We start from the raw sequence: 23,102 nt of genomic DNA on the forward strand, positions 1-23,102 counted from the left end.
ATTTTAAAAGACCCCCAGTTGGAGGGCAAGCAATTTTAGATTTTAACCATATTATTACTTGTGGAATATTATCACGTAGTGGGAAAATTGCACTGTTACAAGCATTGTGCCTTTAGACGAGCAATTTGGGAGGAGTATATCACCAAATACAAGTGAAAATGGAAGTGATTGATAATATAATAAATGTTGTTTGTAATTGTATATGTAAGGCTGGAAATTCAGGCAAATGCAAACATATAATAGGCACATTACTGATTTGAAAAAAGTAAAAACCATTTTGCTATAACCTCATGTTTATACATAATTCCTTTTTATTACTTACAGGCATACGATGAAAAAATTAAGCACCACAGACATCAAGCAACAGTGGAGAAATTTAAAAAAACATAACGTGTATAAAAGTATGGTGCCACATGAAAAAAACACTACAAGAAGAGAATTAGATACGCGTCTAGCAAAACCAGCAGATACTGAGATATTGAAGATATTGCCCTCCGGAGCATAAGATTCAGAATTAAGTCTAATTTTAAAAAGTATACTTCCTATACGTCAAGACACAAAGTTCTATGTGGAAGAAAAGCTTCAGATATCTCTATGCCACAGTATTATTGGCAACAATAAAGTTCTATCACTCTTTGCTGATACAAGGGCTACTGACATTGTACTAAAATATGATTTAGATACATATTTTATACAAATAATGTTGAAATAAGCTACAGTAATTCTGCTGAAATGTGTTTAGCTACGCTAAACCAAACTAGAGAAGTGTGAAAAAACTTGGGGCAACTGAAAGTAACTGAAACCACTTGTTATCATTTATTTACATATACTAAGTAAACATAAAAACTCAAATTGGCCACTTAAAGATAACCAATTGTATAATTCCAATTTTAAAAGAAACACTACAGCATTACAATGAAGAAAGTATAAAGTTTCTTTAAAAATGTATGAAAAAATAACTCAAAGTTGAAGCATGTTTAAAATTTCTTTAAATTATTCCCCTTAGAAAATTAATTTCGCGCCGCCTATGTCCATATATTTTGTTAAAAGCCGTAAAAATAACCCAACAGCAACGAGCGATTCGCTACGCTTTTTTTAACAATGAAATATTTCGCCAAATGTTCCCTGATCTTTTTATCTATCCTTTGCTTAATAGAAATCTTTCCTAGTAACAAAGGAGTCAGTGCCTATTGTGAAATCTCCGGTCTACCTCTCAGAAAGCACACTAGCCTTGTCTTTTAAATATCAATTTTGCGTGGCACTCTTTAGCCAATACTCCCACTTCTTTTTTTATCTTTAGCTTGCCTAAGATCAAAATTTGAATTCATTTTCAAGTTGTTTCCTGTGGCAAGCGGTTGGTTTTCCATCACACGGCGGTAAGTGTATTTTCAATTCACCCTTATCTATATAAAATATCTTTACACAGTGAGTCCTATATTAACTATTTTCCCTTTTGTCAAACAGACGTATTCCAATTCGAAGGAACGCAGTCACCGAACTGTTTGCCGATCGTTCATCTCTACCATCGTTCATCTCTAACATCGTTCATCTCTACCATCGTTCATCTCTACCGTCGTTCATCTCTACCTTCATTCGTCTCTGCTGTTCGACGCCTTCATTCAACTTTACGTTCATTTGTCTCTTCATTTATCTATACTACTGACTACTACCTGTGCTGTTCCTGTCTGGTTGTTTCTCTTTTCGACTACCTAAGTAAATTCGAGGGATTACGGATCGAAGGCCGTAATTTGCTGTACCTGCAGTCCAATATCTGCAGGCTTGATCAGAGTCAATCAATACATCTTTTAAAATAGATCCTGTACTATATAGATGCCTTTGTTTTGCTCGTTTTGATCTTTCTTTTCGAAATGATCTTTGGGTCTACTCTAAAAAATAAGTAAAACGTTATTTCAATGACTAAGAAAGAAACTTTTTAACTTAGTTTTAACTTTTCTAACGTAGTATGAATATAATTTTTTGCCCGTTTTTGAAATTTATAGAAGAAGGCAAAAATTATTGTAAGCTTCATTGTATGGTCTGCAGAATTCTCTTGGGGTAAGTACTTTTATTGTAATTTATATTCTTTAATTCTGAGAGCATTATCAATATTTATAACCTTACTTCTTTTAAGCCACGTTTTTCAATTTTGTGCAGTAGGAATCTTAACAAAATTAAGCTAAGTTCAATAATAATTATATTTCATTTTATCCTTGCCAGCTGCTATTTGTTTCTTTGTAATTTTGTAAAATGGCAAGGAAGTTAAACCCCTTTTGATGTGTCTCTAATACAAGCTGTTCCTTACATCTTAGTTTATTGGCTGTATTCAAGAATTTATTGGCTGTATTACCAGTTTATTGCTTTTATGGGATATTATTGGAGAATTTATTGACTTTATTGGAGGATCTAATCACCTAATTGGGAGGCCCCATAAATATGGAACAACTGCAGCTCTGGAGGACTTAACCATCTAATTGGGAGGCCACAAAATCGCTCATCGATGCCATAAGTATCGCCAAATTTATTTATTGTAAAGCTTTGGCAGGGTTGATTGTTTTTTTTTAATTTTTTTAATAAACATGATTAGTTAAATAATTGTTTTATTTGATATCAGCTAAGGGTTCTTGGTTTAATTCCTAGTTTAAGACAAGACCAACTCACACTTGAGATACTGAGCTTGGGGAAGCATAGACATTAAGCTCCCATGCTTGATTGAGGTAATATTTTTATAATAGTATTTCAATTCTCTTTGGTAGTCTTATCGTTACACATTGGCATTGGAGACAATATTACCTAAATAAATTTCCTATCAAATATGATTTAAATGGAAAAAAGGATTCCGATTTCCTAAAGTCGGTTGCATACATTCATGAATTTTGTTACAGGTTTCGCAATACAAAGAGCTACTTGCCAGTTTTTTGTAATTTCTCGTCTTTTGGAAAGTCGTGGATATGTATATCTTTCGTACATTGAGCAGAACATTGTGGCACTGAACAGTATCTATTACTTTTCTTCATATTGCTCATTATTTTTAAAATTTAAGGAAATTTATACCATTTTTAAATTCTAATTTATTGAAATTTTTGACATTTATCCCTATTTTATTAGTTATCTATTTTGACAGAAGTTGTCAGCACCGTCGTTTGAGAACGCGAATATCCTCAGGCGACCATAAATATCTACTTAATGCCCTTGGTACATACATAACTATAATTGTCAATATTGTTTTTGTTTTTGTCACTATGTAACGAAATATTTTGTCTACCACATGGGGTATTAATATAAGGGGTAGAAAATTGGAGACTGAAACTACGAGGGGTGGGGATAGGGCAAGCAAAATAATCGTTACTTGTGCGAACGGCTCTCAGGGTTTGTTAGGAGAGCTGAAGTCGTGGATAAGTAAATGACAAGGGGTTTGGATTGGAGCAACTACAAAAATGTGAAACAAAAGGTCATGAATCTCTTGGGACAAATAAAACAAAACACCGAAAGGAAACAGGAAACACCTCTAGTAATTTAAAAAGAACGCCACTTCGTGGTGCCTAATTATAACTATTACAACAACTAGTTGTAACTAGGGAAATAATTATTAGAAATGCAGAAAAAAAAATTAACATTTATTGTTTCTTACCACAAACAGTTATAAAAATAATGACACAAATTACTGTATAGATTAATAGTTACAGAGTACAAGAATAACAAAAAACTTACATGTGTCCTAGCCGTTTACAAACTCTGTTGCTACAAAACTTTCAAAATTGCTTGGAGGTTAACCTTCTTTAAAAATAAGACAAACTGAAGTCAAAAAAATATTAAAGCGAGCTGTCTTATGTTAACATTAAATTTAAAACAGAAAAATTAAAATGACAGCTAAAGTCAAATCCTAAAATTTACAATTTTTATTACAATTTTTTAAATTTTAATAAAAGCAATATATTAAAAAAAATGTCTGTGTTTACTTTAAATTTAAACACAAAAAGTTACGTAGGCTGCACTGGGGTTTTACACTAAAATTCTGGAACTATAACTGGAACTAAACGAACTGCTTCGGGAACAAAACAGGAACAGAGAGATTGAAGAAGCACTTATGCAACTTTAGACTGGACTTCTTAAAAAAAAAACAGGAAACTGGAACATCAGAATTGCTACAGGCGACACAAATCTCTTAGATACTTTTTTGACCTCCTCTGTAACTACACATACTTAACACTTTACTTTACACCGCTACAATTTCCATAAAAAGGGCAAAAACAGAACACTTTACAAATTCGATGAATAAATTTGGATCCAGACCTTAGCCGACTGTTTTTTACAGCGACTCAAGTAAGAATGAGCAATTATCTTCTAAAATTCATCGCATAAGTTAGAATAAACAAAACGCTGGCTATAAACAAACAAAAACGGGAATTGAATTAATTTGAGAACGCAGTATCGGGCGGTTTAACGATTAAAGAAAAAATATCGAAGAATTTGCGCCTGTGACACAAACAAACAATAAAATGATTTATTATCGACGTGGCGACGTGAAAAGAACGAAATATTATTTGGGTTTTAACTTGAAAGATACGAACTAAGAAACATAAAAAAAAATTCTTCGTTATTATAATGCATATATGAGGGGATTTGAATAGATATACGATATGGGGATATGGGGAAATTATGATTTTTTGAATTTTAAACATACTACGGAGGCATAAGACAAGTTAAAGAAACCATTATACGAAAAATAGCGATGGAGGTTGGTATCAAAGGCAAAACATTATGATCAAATACAGATTTACCAGACCTTTTAAATAAGGTGTGATTTAATACCTAACTCCATTTAAAAAAAATTAAGAAGTATCTTTACTAACGAGGAAGTGAATCTGACGTTTATAATATTAGCGCTAAAAATGTCCCCCTCAAGTTAAAAGTTGGCTGGTTTCGAAATTTCTTTCTAATATGTCGCATTTATACAGCGAATGGCTAAAATAACTCTCAAATGACAATTAAAAGAAAATCAAAATCAAATATATGATACCAGTGAAATTCCATCGGACTGGTTAAAATCGATCTTTATTCCTCTACCTAAGAAACCAAACGTTAAGAAATGTAGCGACTGTAGACTCATTAGTTTAATGAGCCATGCCGTTAAAATACTGTTGCATATTCTTCTAAATCGAATTAACAACAAGTGCGAAGAAATAATTAGTCAAGAGCAGTTCGGGTTCCGGAGATGCCTTGGAACTAGAGAAGCACTATTTTCTATGCAAATACTCCTTCAACGATGTTGGGAGGTAAGAAAACCCGTATATATGTGCTTCATTGATTTTGAAAAGACATTTGATCGCGTTCAGCATACCAGACTAATTACCGCCTTGCAGAACATCCAACTAGATGAGAAAGACATCAAACTTATTGCCAAACTTTACTGGAACCAAACAGCCATTATTAATACCAACAACAGAGAATCAAAGTCAATCAGTATTGAACGAGGCGTAAGACAAGGCTGTATACTATCTCCCACCTTCTTTAACGTGTATTCTGAGAATCTATTTAGGGAAGCTTTAAAAGATCAAAAAGGAATTATCATAGGAGGAGAAATAATTAACAATATACGGACGCCGACGATACTGTGATTCTAGCTGAAAACATCGACGATCTGCAGGAGCTAATCAATAGAATGCACAAATTGGGGACTGTCGATAAATATCGATAAAACTAAATACATGGTAACCAGTAAAGTGGATATCGGCGCAACCCAAATGATATTAAACCAACAACCGCTGCAGAGAGTTCAGAGATTCAAATACCTTGGATGTTGGATTACCCAAAATCTAGATCCATCCTTCGAAATTCGATGTAGAATTGAACAGGCAAGAAACTCATTTCAAAAATTCAAGCCTCTATTATCCAATAACTCATTAAATTTGGAAATCCGTGAAAAGTTTACAAGATGTTACGTGTGGTCTGTACTTTTGTATGGATGTAAAACTTGGACTTTAAACGCCGATATCATGAATAAAATCGAGGCGTTTGAGATGTGGTTGTATCGAAGGATACTAAAAATTCCATGGACTAGCAGAACCAGAAACGAAGAAGTTCTTCGAAGAATGGGACATCAACGAACTCTATTAAATATTATTAAGAGGCATAAACTAGAATATCTTGGACATATAATCAGAGGACCAAGATATGAGTTCCTTCGGCTAATTCTCAACGGTAAAATCGAAGGAAAGAAATGGATAGGACGAGAGAAACTCTCTTGGTTGAGGAAATTGCGGCAGTGGACAGGTTTGACAGCGGACCAATTGTTACACGTAGCGCAAGACCGAGATCAGTATAAAAATATTATAAGCATGGTAGTCGCCGACGTTCCGTAGGGATATGGCACTCTAAGAAGAAGAAGATGTCGCATTTCTGAAATATTCAAGGCACGTACTTTTTGAATGAACACAGTCTGTATTGTACTTATTTGTAATTGTCTTTACTTTTGTACTCTTATAATTTTCTATACTCTCTATAAAGTGGATGTTATCTTGCCAATAAGTAAATAAATAATAAATTAAAAAATGCAGACTCTGAACATGAATTAAAATACAAATGCGCCTATATCGAAGAGAAATACGAGGGTATAATCATAAAAAAGTGCGTATTTTGACCATTTCTTTCTGTTTTTTTTTTGTCACATGTTCCAAGCCCTACGATTATGCAGTAGTTTTATTCTTAGATTAATCCTATATACAGCACGTCAATTTTAAGTGGCTCGTTAAGAGAGAATGTCGTTAGTTTTTATTTTTACAGTGTGCATTTGTTCACCCTATTTGGTTTAGAGCTTTAAGCGTTTCATAAATATATGTTTATATTTTTCAGCTGTTTATTTGCTGTCAGATATAAGTGATCAAAAATGTAAAAGTATTTTCTCGAACTGTTTCGTAAACAGAGCACTAAAAGATACATAAGGGTTTTATTAAAACTGTCGACGTTTTAGCAATCCCAGTTTCATCCCGTCGATATTCCCAGGTTGTTGGATTTGGTTTTCTGACAGTCGTCTCCTTCTACTATATTCATTCGATTTCGTTTATCTTTATCGCACCATCTCTCTTCTTCGGAGAAATCCATTTTAATTTGTTTTTAGGAAAAACATGACCTATAAAAAATATTCCCAAAGCCCGTCCAGAACCGGATCGAGAGAGCTTTGGAAACGATTTTATGTGAAACTTCTATGAATAATCTATACTATTTTTATTTTCATCTAATACAGTGTGTAAAAGCCAAATGGAATAAATTCATTATTTAGGTTACTGTACATATTTATAAAAAATCCCGAAACACGTCAAATTTAAATTATAACTTGACATTCTTTAACGTGAAAATGCAATCCCTACCTTCAACCCCCTTAGAATGACAGGTACAACCCCCAATTTTTAAAATAAGAAGTATAGGCTTGTGATATATCGTTTCAAAGGTTTTTTCATTCTCCATTCAAAAATGTTGTCGCTTTCAAGTTTATTAAGATTAATTAAGATAAAATAAATCAAAATCCTGTGGTTACCGAAATTCGCTACAATACAATCAAAAACTAAAATGTAATGCAAAACGTAATAAAATGTAAAACACGAAAAAGAACTATGAATGTTAATGAAGTAGATGTTCAAAATGTTCACCGCAAACGTCTTGGCAACATCCTAATCTCAAATAAAACTGTCTTCTAACATTATTTAACATAACAGGCGTGATCGACCTAATCGCAAGCGTTATTCGTTCTTTTAAGTCATTTAAATCAGAAGGTTTAGTTTTGTACACGTGGCTCTTCACATATCCCCATAAAAAGAAATCTAATAATCTAAGATCAGATGATCGCGCTAGCCATTCAATCGATCCTCGCCTCCCTATCCACCGATTGGGAAATATTGTATCGAGCTACTGCCGGACATTAAGTTGGTAATGTGGTGGTGCTCCATCCTGCTGAAACCATATCGTATTCGCTGGAACTTGAGGGTTTCCTGGATCAGGATATAAATTTGCCAACGTTGGAATGACATCATTTTGAAGTAGTGCCAAATAATTGTTGCCATTCAAGTTGCCCTCAATGAAAAAGGGACCAGTGATATTGTTTCCTACAATCCCTGCCCAAACATTAACCTTTTGAGGTTATTGAGTGTGTTCTTCTCTCATCCAGTGAGGATTTTCCGTGGCCCAGTAGCGGCAATTTTGCCGATTAGCATGACCGTTAAGTGAAAAAGTACACTCATCAGAAAACATAACGTCTTCTAATTGGATAATATTGTTATCCAACATGTCCATCATTTGCTCACAAAAAAAAGTTCTCCTATCAAAATCGTCTTCCATGAGCTCCTGAGTAGGTATCATCTTATAGGGATGCAATTTATTTTCTTTTAATATGTTTCCTATCGATGTATGGCTAGCATTGAATGTAGTAGATGCCTGTCTACTCGATGTATGTGGATTTTCCTGAAACGCAAGCAACACATCTAATTTGAGTTCATCACTCAGTGCATTGGCAGCTGCTTTTTTTATCTGCCTTACATGACCAAACTCGCGAAACTGCTTCTCTATTTTACTTATTGTTCCTTGGGATATAGGCGGTAAATTAGGAAATTTCTCATGAAATAGGCGAGTTACTTCCTGTTGTGTTCGGGTGTTATCTCCGTAACCAATCATTTGTAAAACTGTTATTTTATGCATTTCCGTTAATCTAACCATTTTTTAGAATTGAATTGAACGAAATTTTTACTTAAATTAAAATACTGACAACTTAAATAAAACAATTTACTAATGCGTGTTAAAATAACGTTGCCACGGAAATTCTTTAAAGTTTTTTAATGGTTACCATCTAAAAAATACATTGCTATGGTTTTTGTTCACTTTCTCATTATCAAAACCTAAACGGGAAATAAGTTTTGAGCATATTTTAGCGAATTTCGGTAACCACATGATTTTAATTTATTTTATCTTAATTAATCTTAATAAACTTGAAAGCGACAACATTTTTGAATGGACAATGAAAAGACCTTTCAAACGATATATCACAAGCCTATACTTCCTATTTTAAAAATTGGAGGTTGTACCTGTCATTCTAAGGGAGTTGAAGGTAGGGGTTGCATTTTCACGTTAAAGAATGTCAAGTTATAATTTAAATTTGACGTGTTTCGGGATTTTTTATAAATATGTACAGTAACCTTAATAATGAATTTATTCCATTTGGCTTTTAGACACTGTATAATAACCACATTGTAAACAGTCTATTTTGTTGAAAAGTATTACTAACCCAAACTGTTGAGGCGAGCAACTAAAAATACAATAGCAGAAGTTTAAAAACCAGAAAGACGAAAGTTTATTCGTGGAAAAAATTAGAAAAAATGTTCTGGAACATGACAGAAAGTCATAATAAAACTTAAAGAAATATCGCTAGTTTTATTTAAGATACTGCAATTCAAATATTTGGAAAAACCTAATGAAAGAAGTTTGAGAATGAAGAGATCTGGTGATAGTCAAATGTAGTTCAAGAAAAATTAAAATTTAGAAAGTGACAAGAAAATAGGTCAGATAAGGATATTTAAAACTATAGGATAACTAAGTAAAATTAGGAATATGTGTTACTGGTCACAAATCCTCTGAAATAATATTTAAATATTTTAAGTAGTTTTCCTAGCTATCGATTTTTGTATTTCAGTGTAGTTTATCCAAAATATTTATTACCCATAAGAATCAACCTACACTGAAGGTTCTAAAGTCTACAACTTATGTAACTTTACAAATGAAAATGAAATTCTTTAGTCTACCAGCTCTTACTGAAGAAATTAGGATTATCATATTGCGAATCAATAACTTTGTAAAAGTATTTAAGTCTTATTGCATAGCCATTCACAATTGATGGATATTGATTAACGTATAGACCTTTATTATTTGTCTTGGATTTTGTTTTAAAAAAAAAACTATATTTTAATATTTCATAATGACGGTATTAGATTTTTGTTTTGATACAGGGCAGCGACAGCCGCTTATACGTATTTCGACTTCTTAACTCTTTAGGTCTCCTCAGAGCGGTATAGCTACTTCTCTGAACCAAAACAAAAATCTTTCCCGTCCTAGACAATAGTTATCAAAAGAACTATTTACGGACGTAACTACGCCATCTAAAAACAAAAAGAGAATTCAAACGATTTGCTGTTTGCTGTGCAAGTTTTAGAAAGCACAGTGGGAAAAATTTGAATTCGGTTTCGCTAGGTAGAGATCGTTTGATTTCTCTTTTTAATTTTAGATGGCGTAGTTACGTCCGTATATAGTTATTTTGATAACTATTGTCTAGGACGAGAAAGATTTTTGTTTTGGTTCAGAGTAGTGGCTATACCGCTCTGAGGAGACCTAAAGAGGTCGAAATACGTATAAGCGGCTGTATCAAAACAAAAATCTAATACCGTCATTATGTTTTATTACATTATTCCGTTTGGAATACCAGAAACTGAATTCACTACGAATTTTGACCATGATGAACGGCATGTGGAATGCAATTTTAGATTCCCTTGCCGAGTAATTTATCAAGCTGTTTGCTTTGCAAGTTTTAGAAAGCACAGTGGGAAAAATATTTGAGTTCGGTTTCGCTAGGTAGAGATCGTTTGATTTCTCTTTTTGTTTTTAGATGGCGTAGTTACGTTCGTATATAGTTATTTTGATTATCTCTTTACATTGTTTCATCAAATAGATTACCTTAGCTGTTTTGATTTTTTCCTTAATTATTCGTTGTATTTCTTTATACTTCTGTAGATCTTTTTCTTCATATTAACTTCTTTCTTCCATCTGTAATAGTATTTCTTCTGGTATCCATTATTTTTTAGCCTCTGACCTATGTTGTATCAAACTTTCTTGAGCTGGTTTCAGTAATGTGTTTTTTATATTATACCACTTTTTATTTACATCAATAATTTGTTTTTTGTCAGTTACCGATTTTTTCATATTAACATTCACATTATGTTTTAATTTGTTCTTTATCTCTTCGTTTTTTAGCATTCTTACATTAATTTTTGGTTGTTGTTTTTTGAGTTCAATTCTTTTTAATTTTATTTTCACTAACTAAAGGCAGTCAGCAACTAAAGGATTGTGATCTGAGTTAACATCTGCTCCAGGATAAGTTTTAACTGAGGTTATAGAGTTTTTATATAGAGTATAAAGTCTATCTGGTTTCTGACAATGTGGTTTTCTGTATGTGAAGGAGACGACCATGTATAAATAGTCTTCGCTTAGGAAGCTGCAACCAAGTATTGGCAATTACCATATTCTTTTCTGGCCAAAAAAAGAATATGGTATTTGCCATTCCTTTCATCTTGTCCGATCCTCATTGTGCTGTCTTCATCTGTATTTGTTATGATTTTGGTCTTGCTGTAATTCATATTAAGGCCTATCTTTCCAGCTTCTACGTCCTAGTTCTTTCATAATTTCAAATAGACGAGTTAGACTGGCATGGGCGGCATTTGGCCAACTAAGCTACATTCTTAAAAACAAAAGATATCAACAGCATTTTAAGACCAAGGTATACAATCAATGCGTACTATATGTTCTCACTTATGGTTCCCAAACGTTGACATTTACAAAAGCAAGCATGGACAAAATCATAAAAACCCAAAGAGCAATGGACTAATGAATAAAAAGAGAAACGAGTGGATAAGAGAGAAAAAATAAGTGAGGTATGTTGGACAAGAAGTTGCAAAATTGAAAAGGAGATTTGCCGGACACAATATAAGACAAAAAGAAGACAGATGGAACAAAATTCTTATAAGTTGGAGACCGTGGGAATACAAACGAAGCAGAGGAAGGCCCCAAATGAGATGGGCAGATGATATCAAGAAGCACGTGGGCTCTAGGTGGATGACTGTAGCGACAAACAAAGAAGAATGGAAAAGGATGGACCGAAGAAGGCTAATTAGATAGATAGATAGAAATAGACTTTGATTAAAAACTAAAACATGTCTTGAATCTCTACTTCTCTATAGAAGCTCTACTTCAGTGAGTTTTCATGTTTACTTAGTATTTAGTATGCTTTTTGTTTCTTGTAATCTATGTAAGTTACCTAAATAAACATTGGAAATGTCAGGGCATAAAAAAATTGCTGGTAATAAGATGGCTCGGATTAGGTCGGACTAAAGATTAATATGAACAAGAAGCAAATAATGACTAATCTGGTGCTAAATGGAAATATTGCTGTTGATGGAAGGGATATTGTGCAGACTACATCGTATAAGTACCTAGGACATGATATTCGGTTGGGCAGAAATAACCAGACATGTGAGCTCCCACGTCGCATAAAATCTTTAACCAATGTTACCTGTACTCACTTATGGAGTGAAAACATTAACACTCACAAAAAAGTTGTTTAATAAGACTCGCGTGACTTAGATGGCTATGGAGCGCCAGATGTTGAGTGTTTTTCTGAGAGACCGAATCCCAAAGAAGTGCGTCATAGAATAAAAACAACAGACGCTATCGAAAAAATCGCACCGGTTAAATGGAATTGGGCAGGACACGTCGTCAGATTATCAGACAACCGATGGACAAAACGTATTCTAGAGTGGAGACCAAGGCAAGAAGCAATACGGAGCAGAGAGCGCCCACCAACTAGATGAACTGAAGACCTGAATGTGTTAATAAATGGATGCAAGTCGTACAGGACAAAGGCAGATGGAAAGAGTTGAGGGAGATCTATGTGCAGCAGTGGACGCATACAGGTTGATGATTATGATGAATAAGATGGCTAACGGTCTTGCTAAGAACTAAAGAAATACTCCTTTTACAAAAGACTGATATGGTTTGTACACACTTATGACAAACGAATGAATTGAATTAAATGAATAAAAGCCATTTTTAGAGGAACGCTACAATAGTATAACTTAATATAAGTAACTATTTAAAATCCACAAAAAAAACGAATTTCCTGTAGTTTATGTCGAATATCTTCAATTCCCTATACCAGTGTTTCCCAAAGTGGGGGTCGCGACCCCCTGGGGGTCGCCATGAGGTACTAGGGGGGTCGCCGAACATTTCCAAAATAAGACAAAAGCACCACTTTGTTAGATCATGTGTTTTTATTTTAACAACGCCGTAAATAGAAATTAACAATTAATTATCAGACGAAATATAAAGCTAAATATTAAAGTCCGTAAAAATAAAAGAGTAAAACAAAGTCAAATATTATAATCTTAATGAGAGCTATGCGCCTGTTTCTGTGAAACTAATCTTTCAAATCTAGGCTGTGTATTTGAGACACACACAATTATATCATTTTCAAGTACGAGACGATTTCTAACTCTTGTTTTAATGGCAGTCATAGACGAGAAACTTAACTCACACAAATATGATGTTACAAATGGAACCAAACATTTTACAGCTTCACTCGCCAACTGGGGGTATTCCTGCATCTTTTCGGTCCAAAATTGGTCTGAGTTCTGGGAAAAAAATTGGAGCTTCAACATTCCATCACTTGATATTGCAATAAGTTTTTCTTTCATGTTTATTGGTATTTCAACATGCTGAAAGGAATCGGCTAAAAACGGATTTAGTATCCATCTGCAACTGTCGTAACTGTTTTGAATTTCTTCGGGGAAATAATCACAGAGCTGTTGTTTTAAATTGAGCAAAGTAACATGAATGTCAGCAAAAACTTGTTCAAAATTTGTAGCACTATAATTGGATACATTTTCCATAATTTCCTGAAGGCACTGGAATGAATCGAGTTGTTTTTTGCCAAGTGAGGTCGACCATAAATCGATTTTTCTTAGAAGCGCCTTAATTTTATCTGTGGCTGTAATTATATTAATGTCTCGACCTTGTAAATTACTGTTCAAAATATTTAATTGCTCGAAAATTTCAGCAAGGAAACCTAGTTTCAGAAGCCAAATAGGATCGGAAAATTGATTTTTATATGGGGACTTCTCATCTTTCAAATACATTAAAAGCTCTGCTTTTAAGTGAAATACTCTTTTTAAGACGTTGCCCCTTGAAAGCCACCTTACTTCGGTGTAATAGAGAAGATTTTCAAATAAAGCACCCATGTCTTCGCAAATTTTTCTAAAAATACGGGTCTGCAAAGCTTTTCCTTTAATGGAATTTACAACTTTAATGATGGTTTTCATAACACAGTCCATTTCAGGAGGTAAAGCTTTGGACGCAAAAGCTTCTCGATGTAAAAAACAATGTCTCCATTTGACATTAGGCATTATTTCTTGTAATTTGACGACAAGACCATATTTATGGCTTGTCATAGCTTTAGCGCCATCTGTGCATATAGCAATACATTTACCCCAGTCAATATCATATTTACTTCGTACGTTTCACAAAAGTGTCGAGTAAACATTTTCCAGTGGTATTGGTCTCCAATGGGGAACAAAATAAAATCTCTTCTTGAATGCCATTATTTGTATCATATCTTACAAACGTAATGAATTGGGCACAGTTAGATATATCTGTGGATTCGTCCATTTGAAGAGAGAAGTACGTGCATTTAAGATTTTCCACAACTTGCGCTTGAATATCTTCTGCCATATCACTAATTCTTCTTTGGATAGTATTATTTGACAGAGGTATTGTATTTACTTTTGCAGCCTCTCTTTCCCCACACATTATATGTACCATTTCAACAGCTGCTGGATAAATCCGATTTTCAGCAATTGTGTGCGGACTACTAGTTTTGGCAACACGATAAGCAACTTTATAACGTGCTAATAATGTTTTTTCATTAGTAGTGGTTGCCAAGGGAAAACTGTCTTGCTGTTTGTGAAGGACGTTCAGCTTTCTTTCAAAGAATTCTACGGGCTTGTCTTTTTTATCTGGATGTTTGCTATTTAAATGTCGAAGTAAATTTGATGGCTTCATGCTTTCTTTTGACAAGACTTGTCCACAAATAACACATTGTGGTTTATTGGAAATAACGGTAAAACCATATTTAAGATATTCATCAATGTAGAATCAGTTTTTCTTTTTATTGCTGCTACTGCCACTTTCAGGCGTAGATGGTTCTGCACTTGTTTGTAAAAACTTATCCATAATTTATAATTTATCGTAGACGTAAATACGTAAACGGGAATACGTAAGTCGTAAAATATTTACTCATTACTCAACACCGTATTCGCCACCATAGGCTGTTGGGATTCGAACTGAGGTTTCGTTGCGCATCGCCACTTATATAAAGCCAAAACGAGGCTACGAGAACGTTCCAGAGTGCCATCTAGTAGCGAGCGCTTTCGCGATTATCATGGAAGAGTTTTGCGATGTAGGCACAAGCTAATATGTCGCGGTGTACAATGTGCAGTCGACTTATTATTATTTATTTTTATTGTAAATGCTATTCTGGCAGAAGTACCTACTACTAATTACTAGTGGAACAGATCGCAATCATTAAAATAATTGTATTAAAATAAAATAATTGTTTTTGATTTAAACTTAAACAGTAAAGTAAAATTAAATTTGAGTAACCATCAGATAATTGTAAATTGGGCACGCTATTTCTGTCAAATAATATTGAATAAATGAGTGGGGGGAAATTGGGGGGTCGCGAACAATTTTTTTAGCAAAAAGGGGTCGCAGTTTAGATAAGTTTGGGAAACTCTGCCCTATACAATCGTTTATAACCACACAATAACCATAATAAAACCCATGTTTATATATATTTTTCTTCATTCATACACCAAGATCATTCCAGGATTTAATTGAAGCCAAACTGTATTTACAAAAAGTGTATTAGAGCACAGTATACTTTAGACAACTTTTTTATTTTAACCACGATTTAATTCTTTTCAAAGCTACCTTGGCAATCTGTCACTATTTTTTTTTTTTCTAATAGTGCGAATTTTGGAAAATAGGCCTTAACTATGCAAAACACATTAAAACTTAATTCAACTGTTTCCATTTCAGTACTCAATTACCACACGAGAGAAAAACAACGTCGTATCCCTAAGGCTTTCACATTTCTTAATTAGCGAAAGAGACAAATTACGTAATAAAGCCGTGATTAAAGATATATTAGTTCTTGCTGTTACCTCCTGCTTGCTAACCTCCTCTTTCATTGATTGGCCTATTTCAGGTCCGTTGCGTTGGTTAGAATAAGTGGAGCAATAAGTAAGTAGGTAAGCCGGCAAAAGCACTCGAAGCAAGCGGGATGTGAACACGGACGGTTCACGCAAAGGGTCTATTAAACGTTTATAGGAATCGTTATAACTAATTTATGGAGAAACTCAACATAATTGGATAAATATTCCATTGTGACTCTTTGTGCAGCGAAATATACTTTCTAACTTATTACTTCCGCCTCTTGGTAGATATGAACTACCCCAATTTAAGAAATGCTCACGGTGCATGTCGTGGAAAATTTAAATGTTCAAGGGGGTGAATTTTACTTTTATGAGAGCTATATTCCTACATTTTGAAGTACTGAATTTTGGAAAACTATTTACGAAAATAACTGCTAACTCAAGGTACTTGATTTTCTTATCTTCGGTAACCGATGCGGCCATCGTTATAACAGAACGGCTGTACCGATTTTAAGTGCAGACTTTAAGTCTAGAAACACTAGTTTCCAAATATATTACTACCATGTAGTAATCAAATCAAACTTTTCGCAATGCGAAACTAATCAAATGCTATCTACGCATTTCTATATGCTTTAGAACTGAGTGTATCTAAATGCTTTAGAACTCCGGTGCATCTAGATGGAGATTTTCCGCTTTATATACCGGGTGGTCCAATAAGCCGATCTCTCGGCTATATATCAGAAACCATTCATGTTATAACTTTAGGAGAAAAAATTCCTTAGTAAAAGTGGCCAAGAGAAATCGCTGGAAATAACTTTTAAGTTTCTGGGTTAACCGCTAGGGGGCGTAACCTGTGAAAAAAACTTTGAAACCCAGTTTTTTGGGAAATATACCCAATTATACCAAGTGTTAAATAAGTAAACTAAAAGTAGGCCTAAATTCTGCACAAAGTTGTTCAATTACTTTTTTTTATTTTTTTAAATAAAGGGTGGGGGAGAGTGTGAAACTATTTGTTGATAAATACCTATAACTTTGGTTTGGATCAACCGATTTTAACGAAATTAGAAAGAGTGTGGATGAATTAATTTACATCTACTATAAAATAATTGCATTTACTTTTAATTGTCATAGGTAGAGGGTACTTTCGAATAGAAAAAATTAAAATTTGTTTTTCTTCAAAATGTTTAATCGAAACACCTATTTACTGTAAATTATAATGGAACTGGATTAAATTCCTAACAAACTGGCGCAAACCGCATGTTATTAGCTTTTGTCGAACTCGAGATATGAATAAAAACGCATAAACATAAGTAAGTATAGTATTGACTCACCCTGTATTATAAATTAAATTAAAAAATAAGTCAGTAGATACTTTCAAATTTTTTTATAGCAGAAGAATCTTAATGTTGATACCTATTTTGACCATTGTTAAATCATATGAATAAAAATAGTTTTTTCGAAACTAAGTAGGCTACGACAATGAATTTGGCGGGGAGTTCATATTGTTTATTTATTGACAGCAGTCAAAACATTAAGAAGTGTTATATAATTCGAATTGAAGATTGCACTTTATTCAACAGATATTAATATTGGTAATATTAGTAATTAATTATCAGTACTAATAATTGGTGATTAGTATATCAAATGAAGAATTGTATGATATGATTGGAGTTTATTTCGAATGTCACCAAAATGTCGCTATTGCCTCACGTATATATTCTGTAAGATATCCTGACAAGAGTCATTATGGCAAAGAAGTATTTGAAAAAAAGTCAAGAAGATTAAGAGAAACTGGTAGTTTTCATCGTCCTTGTTTTAAACGACATAGTAGAGGTATGACCGAAGATAATTCAATCAATGTTCTTGCTTTAATTCAACAGAATCCACATATAAGTAGTCGGCAAATCTCTATAGAATTAAACATACCCAAAACTACTGTTCTAAGGATTTTAAAACATAACAGGTTGGTTTTTCATATTATAAAGTGAACGTTTTGGGTCAGAAGCTTGGAATTCCCTTTAAACTTTAGATTCAACTGTTATTTTAATATTCCGATAAAAACGGCAACACGGCGCTTTTATCCTTTTATCCGTTTCTTAAAAATACTTATGCACGATTTATCTTGTGAAACAATTGTGGATTTTTCAAGATTTTTTGAGTTTTAGTAAATATAGTGGTTTCTTTTTCACCAATATTTGTTGTTCTGCTTTTTAGACTGCATCCTTATCATGTAGTTCTCCACCAAGCTTTACATATTATGTCTACGCGCGAAAGATTACATCTTTGTGTGGACATCGACTGAAAACAATTTAAACATTGAATTGGATATTACCTTTTAATGATCGAGATATTTGTATGATCTTTCACATATTTAATTTTAAGTTATAATAAAGGGTGAGTCAATACTATACTTACTTATGTTTATGCGTTTTTATTCATATCTCGAATTAGATAAAAGCTATTAACATGCGGTTTGCGCCATTTTGTTATGAATTTAATCCAGTTCCATTATAATTTACAATAAATAGGTGTTTCCATTAAACATTTTGAAGAAAAACAAATTTTAATTTTTTCTATTTTAAAGTACCCTCTACTCAAGACAATTAAAACTAAATGCAATTGTTTTATAGTAGATGTAAATTAAATCATCCACACTCTTTCTAGTGACACTAATTTAGTTAAAATCGGTTGATCCAAACCAAAGTTATGGGTATTTATCCACAAATACTTTCCCACTCTCCCCCACCCTTTATTTTAAAAAATAAAAAAAAAGTACTTGAACAACTTTGTGGGGAATTTAGACCTATTTCTAGTGTACTTATTTAACACTTGGTATAATTGGGCATATTTCACAAAAAACTGGTTTTCAAATTTTTCTTCACAGGTTACGCCCCCTAGCGGTTAACCCAGAAACTTGAAAGTTATTTCCAGCGATTTCTCTTGGCCACTTTTAATAAGGAATTTTTTCTCCTAAAGTTATTACATGAATAGTTTCTGATATATAGCCGAGAGATCGCCTTATTGGACCACCCGGTATATCCTGACAACGGAAAAACATTTGTGGGAGCTAATAACGAAATCATGGAACTGTATATTTTGTTAAAAAGTAATTTCGCACTTTTAAAGTTTCGGAGGCTTATGGAAAGCCGCCGTGAAAAGCGCCAATTTTTTTTAAAGGTCTATATGTAGCTAAAATGTATATTTAACCTAGGCTGAAATATATACATTAATATTACAGGTTAAGGGAAAATTTAAGTCACGTACTTTGTTTGCCATGTCGAATAATCCCAACAACCTTCAACCCATCGGTCCATCTTAATTTCTAATTGGACACTCCAGGGGCACCGCTAGCTTGTGTGCCAAATGTGCACCGCACACGGGCGGCCAACAATAGGGGAGGCCAAAAGCAGTCCACTGATGATAATATTTTTTTAAAACGAAAATAAATTCAAATAATTAAATAGTAACGATTCAGATAATTCTGTGAACTCTAATATTCCAAACAATAATAATTATAAACTTTGAAAAATTGGGCACAATTTTAATAATCAAATCTTGCTCAAGTACTTTCTACAGCATCATCAGGGGCATTTCGTCAAATTTGGGCTGTCCAGCAAGCGCAGAATGTAATAAACATGAAATTAAACATAAATTGTACATAAGACTATATTAGAACAAGGACAAACAGTTTAAAATTATTTGAAAAAATCAAATTTTTTCAGATTTCCGGACAATAAATTCCGTCGAAAGCAGATTTTTAAGTGTTGGTTTGTCATCGTACAACTCTCGTCAAATAAAAAAACAATTAACGATAAATAACAGGTAGAAAGTTATATAAATTCCAAGAAATTTGTTAATAGGTCAATTAAATTAAACGTTTACTCATTATAACTGTATATACGGGTTTGTCAGTTCTAATGTGCTGTTTGGGATATTATTTGTTTTCCCAAAACTTATTATTTTCCACGGCCGGTCCAGCCAATTTGACTAAATTGAGATCTTCATAATTTTGTGTGCTTTTATTTCGTTGAGACTTAAAATAATGATTAATAAAAGAATACAATAATTATGGAAAATTTGTATGTTTATAAAAAGAGTTTTTTGACATTACGCTTGAATGATAATATTTGATCTGATTATATGTACTAACCTACAGTTGACTTGGCTATATGCCGGTCCTGTCAGCTTGGATAGCTGTGATAATTATACAACAATAGAGTATTTACAAGGGATTGTTCAGTTTTGCAGCTGTTATTAAAATAACTTTTATAATGAGACACTAAATTTCTGGATACAGTATACATATAAACTATTCTTGCCTTGTTTATATCTCTCCTACCAAATTTTTAGAAAGTGCACCAACCACATTGACAAGTCATTTATATTTTGTTATGAATGGTAAATATTTAAGTACGTGAGTATTGGATACAGTTTTGGCCAAATCAGGATAACGTGATTTATCACTGTTGTTTGGTGTTGTGAAAAATGACAACATACAAGCATAGGGAAGTTGTCTGTGATATGTATGCCAGAAAAACTAAACGAGACCTTATGTTAACATAAATTTTTAAAAATTGCCTTGCAATAATATTATAAAAAAATACTTAGCAAATGGCAAGGATAAAATGAACATAATCATTACTAAATAAAATAGTTAAATTAAATAAAAGATTCTTTCTACATACACTTACATAAAAACTGAAAAGAAACATTGCTTAGAGAATTTGTTATGTCAAAAAATATATAAGAAGACACTGAATATTGGTGAAATTAAATATAAAGAACTTATTAACTTACCCCCAATAAAGATTTTGCTGATAAACTTGCTGCAATATGTGAAATTTGGGAAAAATGGGTAGAAAATCTACCAAAATTTTTTAATCCTGATAAAAATGTTCCGTCGATGAGCAATTAGTCGCCTTTAGAGGCCGCTCTACCTTCAAACAGTACATTTCAAGCAAACCAGCGAAATATGGCATAAAAATTTGCGCTTTATGTGACAGTAAAAGTTTGTATGCTCTAAAATTGCATATCTATACAAGAAAGGAAGCAGGTGCTGCGCCGGAACGGAATCAGGGTATGCGTGTAGTGTGCAACTTTTGTAGTGATTTGTGAGGCCACAATATTACTTGTAATAATTTTTTTAGATTATATAATTTAGTACAACTTCTTCTAAAAAGAAAAAATACAATGCTGGGGACTAGAAAAAAAAATGAGCCAGAGCTTCCAGCACAAATACCGAATAAATAAGTTCACAGTTCGTCTTTTTACTTCACGCAAGATACCACTGTTGTTAACTATATTCCTAAAAAGAATAAAAATTTTATTCTTATGAGTACTTTGCATCATGATAAGGCTATTAGTGTCAGAGCCCCAAATAGAACACGAACAGAAGCGAGTAGAGAAGATGGAAATTCTAGTGAACCGTCTATGGACAATCCAACTCCAGCTGTTAAACGAGCACGCTGTAAATTTTGCTCTAAAAACGATAACAAGACTAATATTTTATATTGTATATGTCACAAACATATTTGTAAAACCCATTCTTTTTTTTTACTGTCCCAGTTGTAAACTAAATTAAATTTTGTAGGTATTTGTTCTTAGGCTTTTCTGGGAAAGAAAAAAATGCCTTTTATTGAAGTTATACTTCTATACGAGCGCTCCACGTTGGAAATTTGTACGGGAGTGAATCGGTGAAATTATTACATATGTAAGATAATGAGTAAGAGAGAGACAGAAGATATATCTCTCTCGAGAATAAAAATGTTCCTTTTGTATATATATTTATTATTATATATATATTCTATATATATAATATAATATTTATTAATATTACTATTTATATGATGTTTTGTATTATTTATTAAATGTTCATAATTCTTTTAGTCTTTTGTATTTCAAAATAATAATCTCAATAAATCACTGTATGACCAAGAACTGTCAATTTTGAAATACGTTTGTGCCATGTCTAATTGGCAAATATTTTACGTGTTTGGTTCATACGCTGGTGGATGTGAGTTCGAATCCCAATATGAATTTCCTTTTTTATTTTTGAAATATTTAAAAACCCCACGTTAATTTTATTAAATATATGTAATATACGCAAAAATGCTAAATTTTATAATAAAATGCAAATTTGCAACATAATCCAAGTTGTTGGTTTTTGAAGTTATACTTCTATACGCGCGTTCGACTTTGGAAATTTGCACGAGAGTGGATCGGAAATTTGCACGGGAGTAACAAGCCTTAGGCATGTTAAATTATAAATTAAAACTTGTAAATTTCTCAAGAAAGTTCAAATATGTACTTATATACACAACAAACAACAATTAAATATTGTATTTGTCAATGTCAGATAAATTGACAGTTGTATCACTAAACAACATTTTTTTTATTAATATTTTTATCATGGTAAATTAAACATATGCGTAAGTAAGTTACGTATATTGCCATTTTTAAATACTTATGAATATTGCATTTTTGCAATGCAATGAATACATAAACAAATTCATAAATACTTATGAATTTGTATTGTATTATTATATTGAATTAGGTTGCAGTGTATTGTATTGTATTTTTATATTAATAACAAAATTAACAATGAATTTTACTGCAGAGTATGCGTAAAAAAAATTTGCATTCAAGTCCATACATATATGAAAATAATAATATATATATTTTCATTAAAATATTGATTTAATCCTTCATTTACTTACTATACTCCTATTACAGGTCAAATGTTTATATACAGCAAACGATGCACCATATACCTGTATACCTAATTCTTTTTCGCTGTCTGCTCTCTCTTACCTATAGCATTACATATGTAATGATTGTGCAGATTGACTCCCATATAAATTTGTTACGACGAACGCGTGTATAGAAGTATAACTTCTACCGGCAGTCCCACTGGACTACCACACCCGTTTTTTTTGTTAATACGGTTTAATTTACATTGGCAACATAATTTTTGTTTAAATCACTATAATTTTTTGTTTAGCACCTTTAGCTTATTTTATTTCGATTAAGGACCGTAAACCATAGTTGGGTCATATTGACCCGAACAGTACATTTGCATAGTTGACT

General features: G+C 32.8%; 2 protein-coding genes across 4 annotated transcripts in view; both read left to right on the top strand.

The window, feature by feature from the left end:
- LOC140450440 (uncharacterized) overlaps positions 1 to 19,335 on the top strand; it is a 55,401-nt gene extending 36,066 nt beyond the window's left edge. The window contains exon 2 of the mRNA XM_072544080.1: positions 19,255 to 19,335. Coding sequence (XP_072400181.1) covers positions 19,255 to 19,335 — 81 coding nt within the window. The remainder of the gene's footprint in view (positions 1 to 19,254) is intronic.
- LOC140449583 (uncharacterized) overlaps positions 1 to 23,102 on the top strand; it is a 584,439-nt gene that overhangs the window by 169,408 nt on the left and 391,929 nt on the right. The window lies entirely within an intron of this gene.

This window comes from Diabrotica undecimpunctata, chromosome 9 (assembly GCF_040954645.1).
Source record: "Diabrotica undecimpunctata isolate CICGRU chromosome 9, icDiaUnde3, whole genome shotgun sequence".
NCBI lineage: Eukaryota > Metazoa > Arthropoda > Insecta > Coleoptera > Chrysomelidae > Diabrotica > Diabrotica undecimpunctata.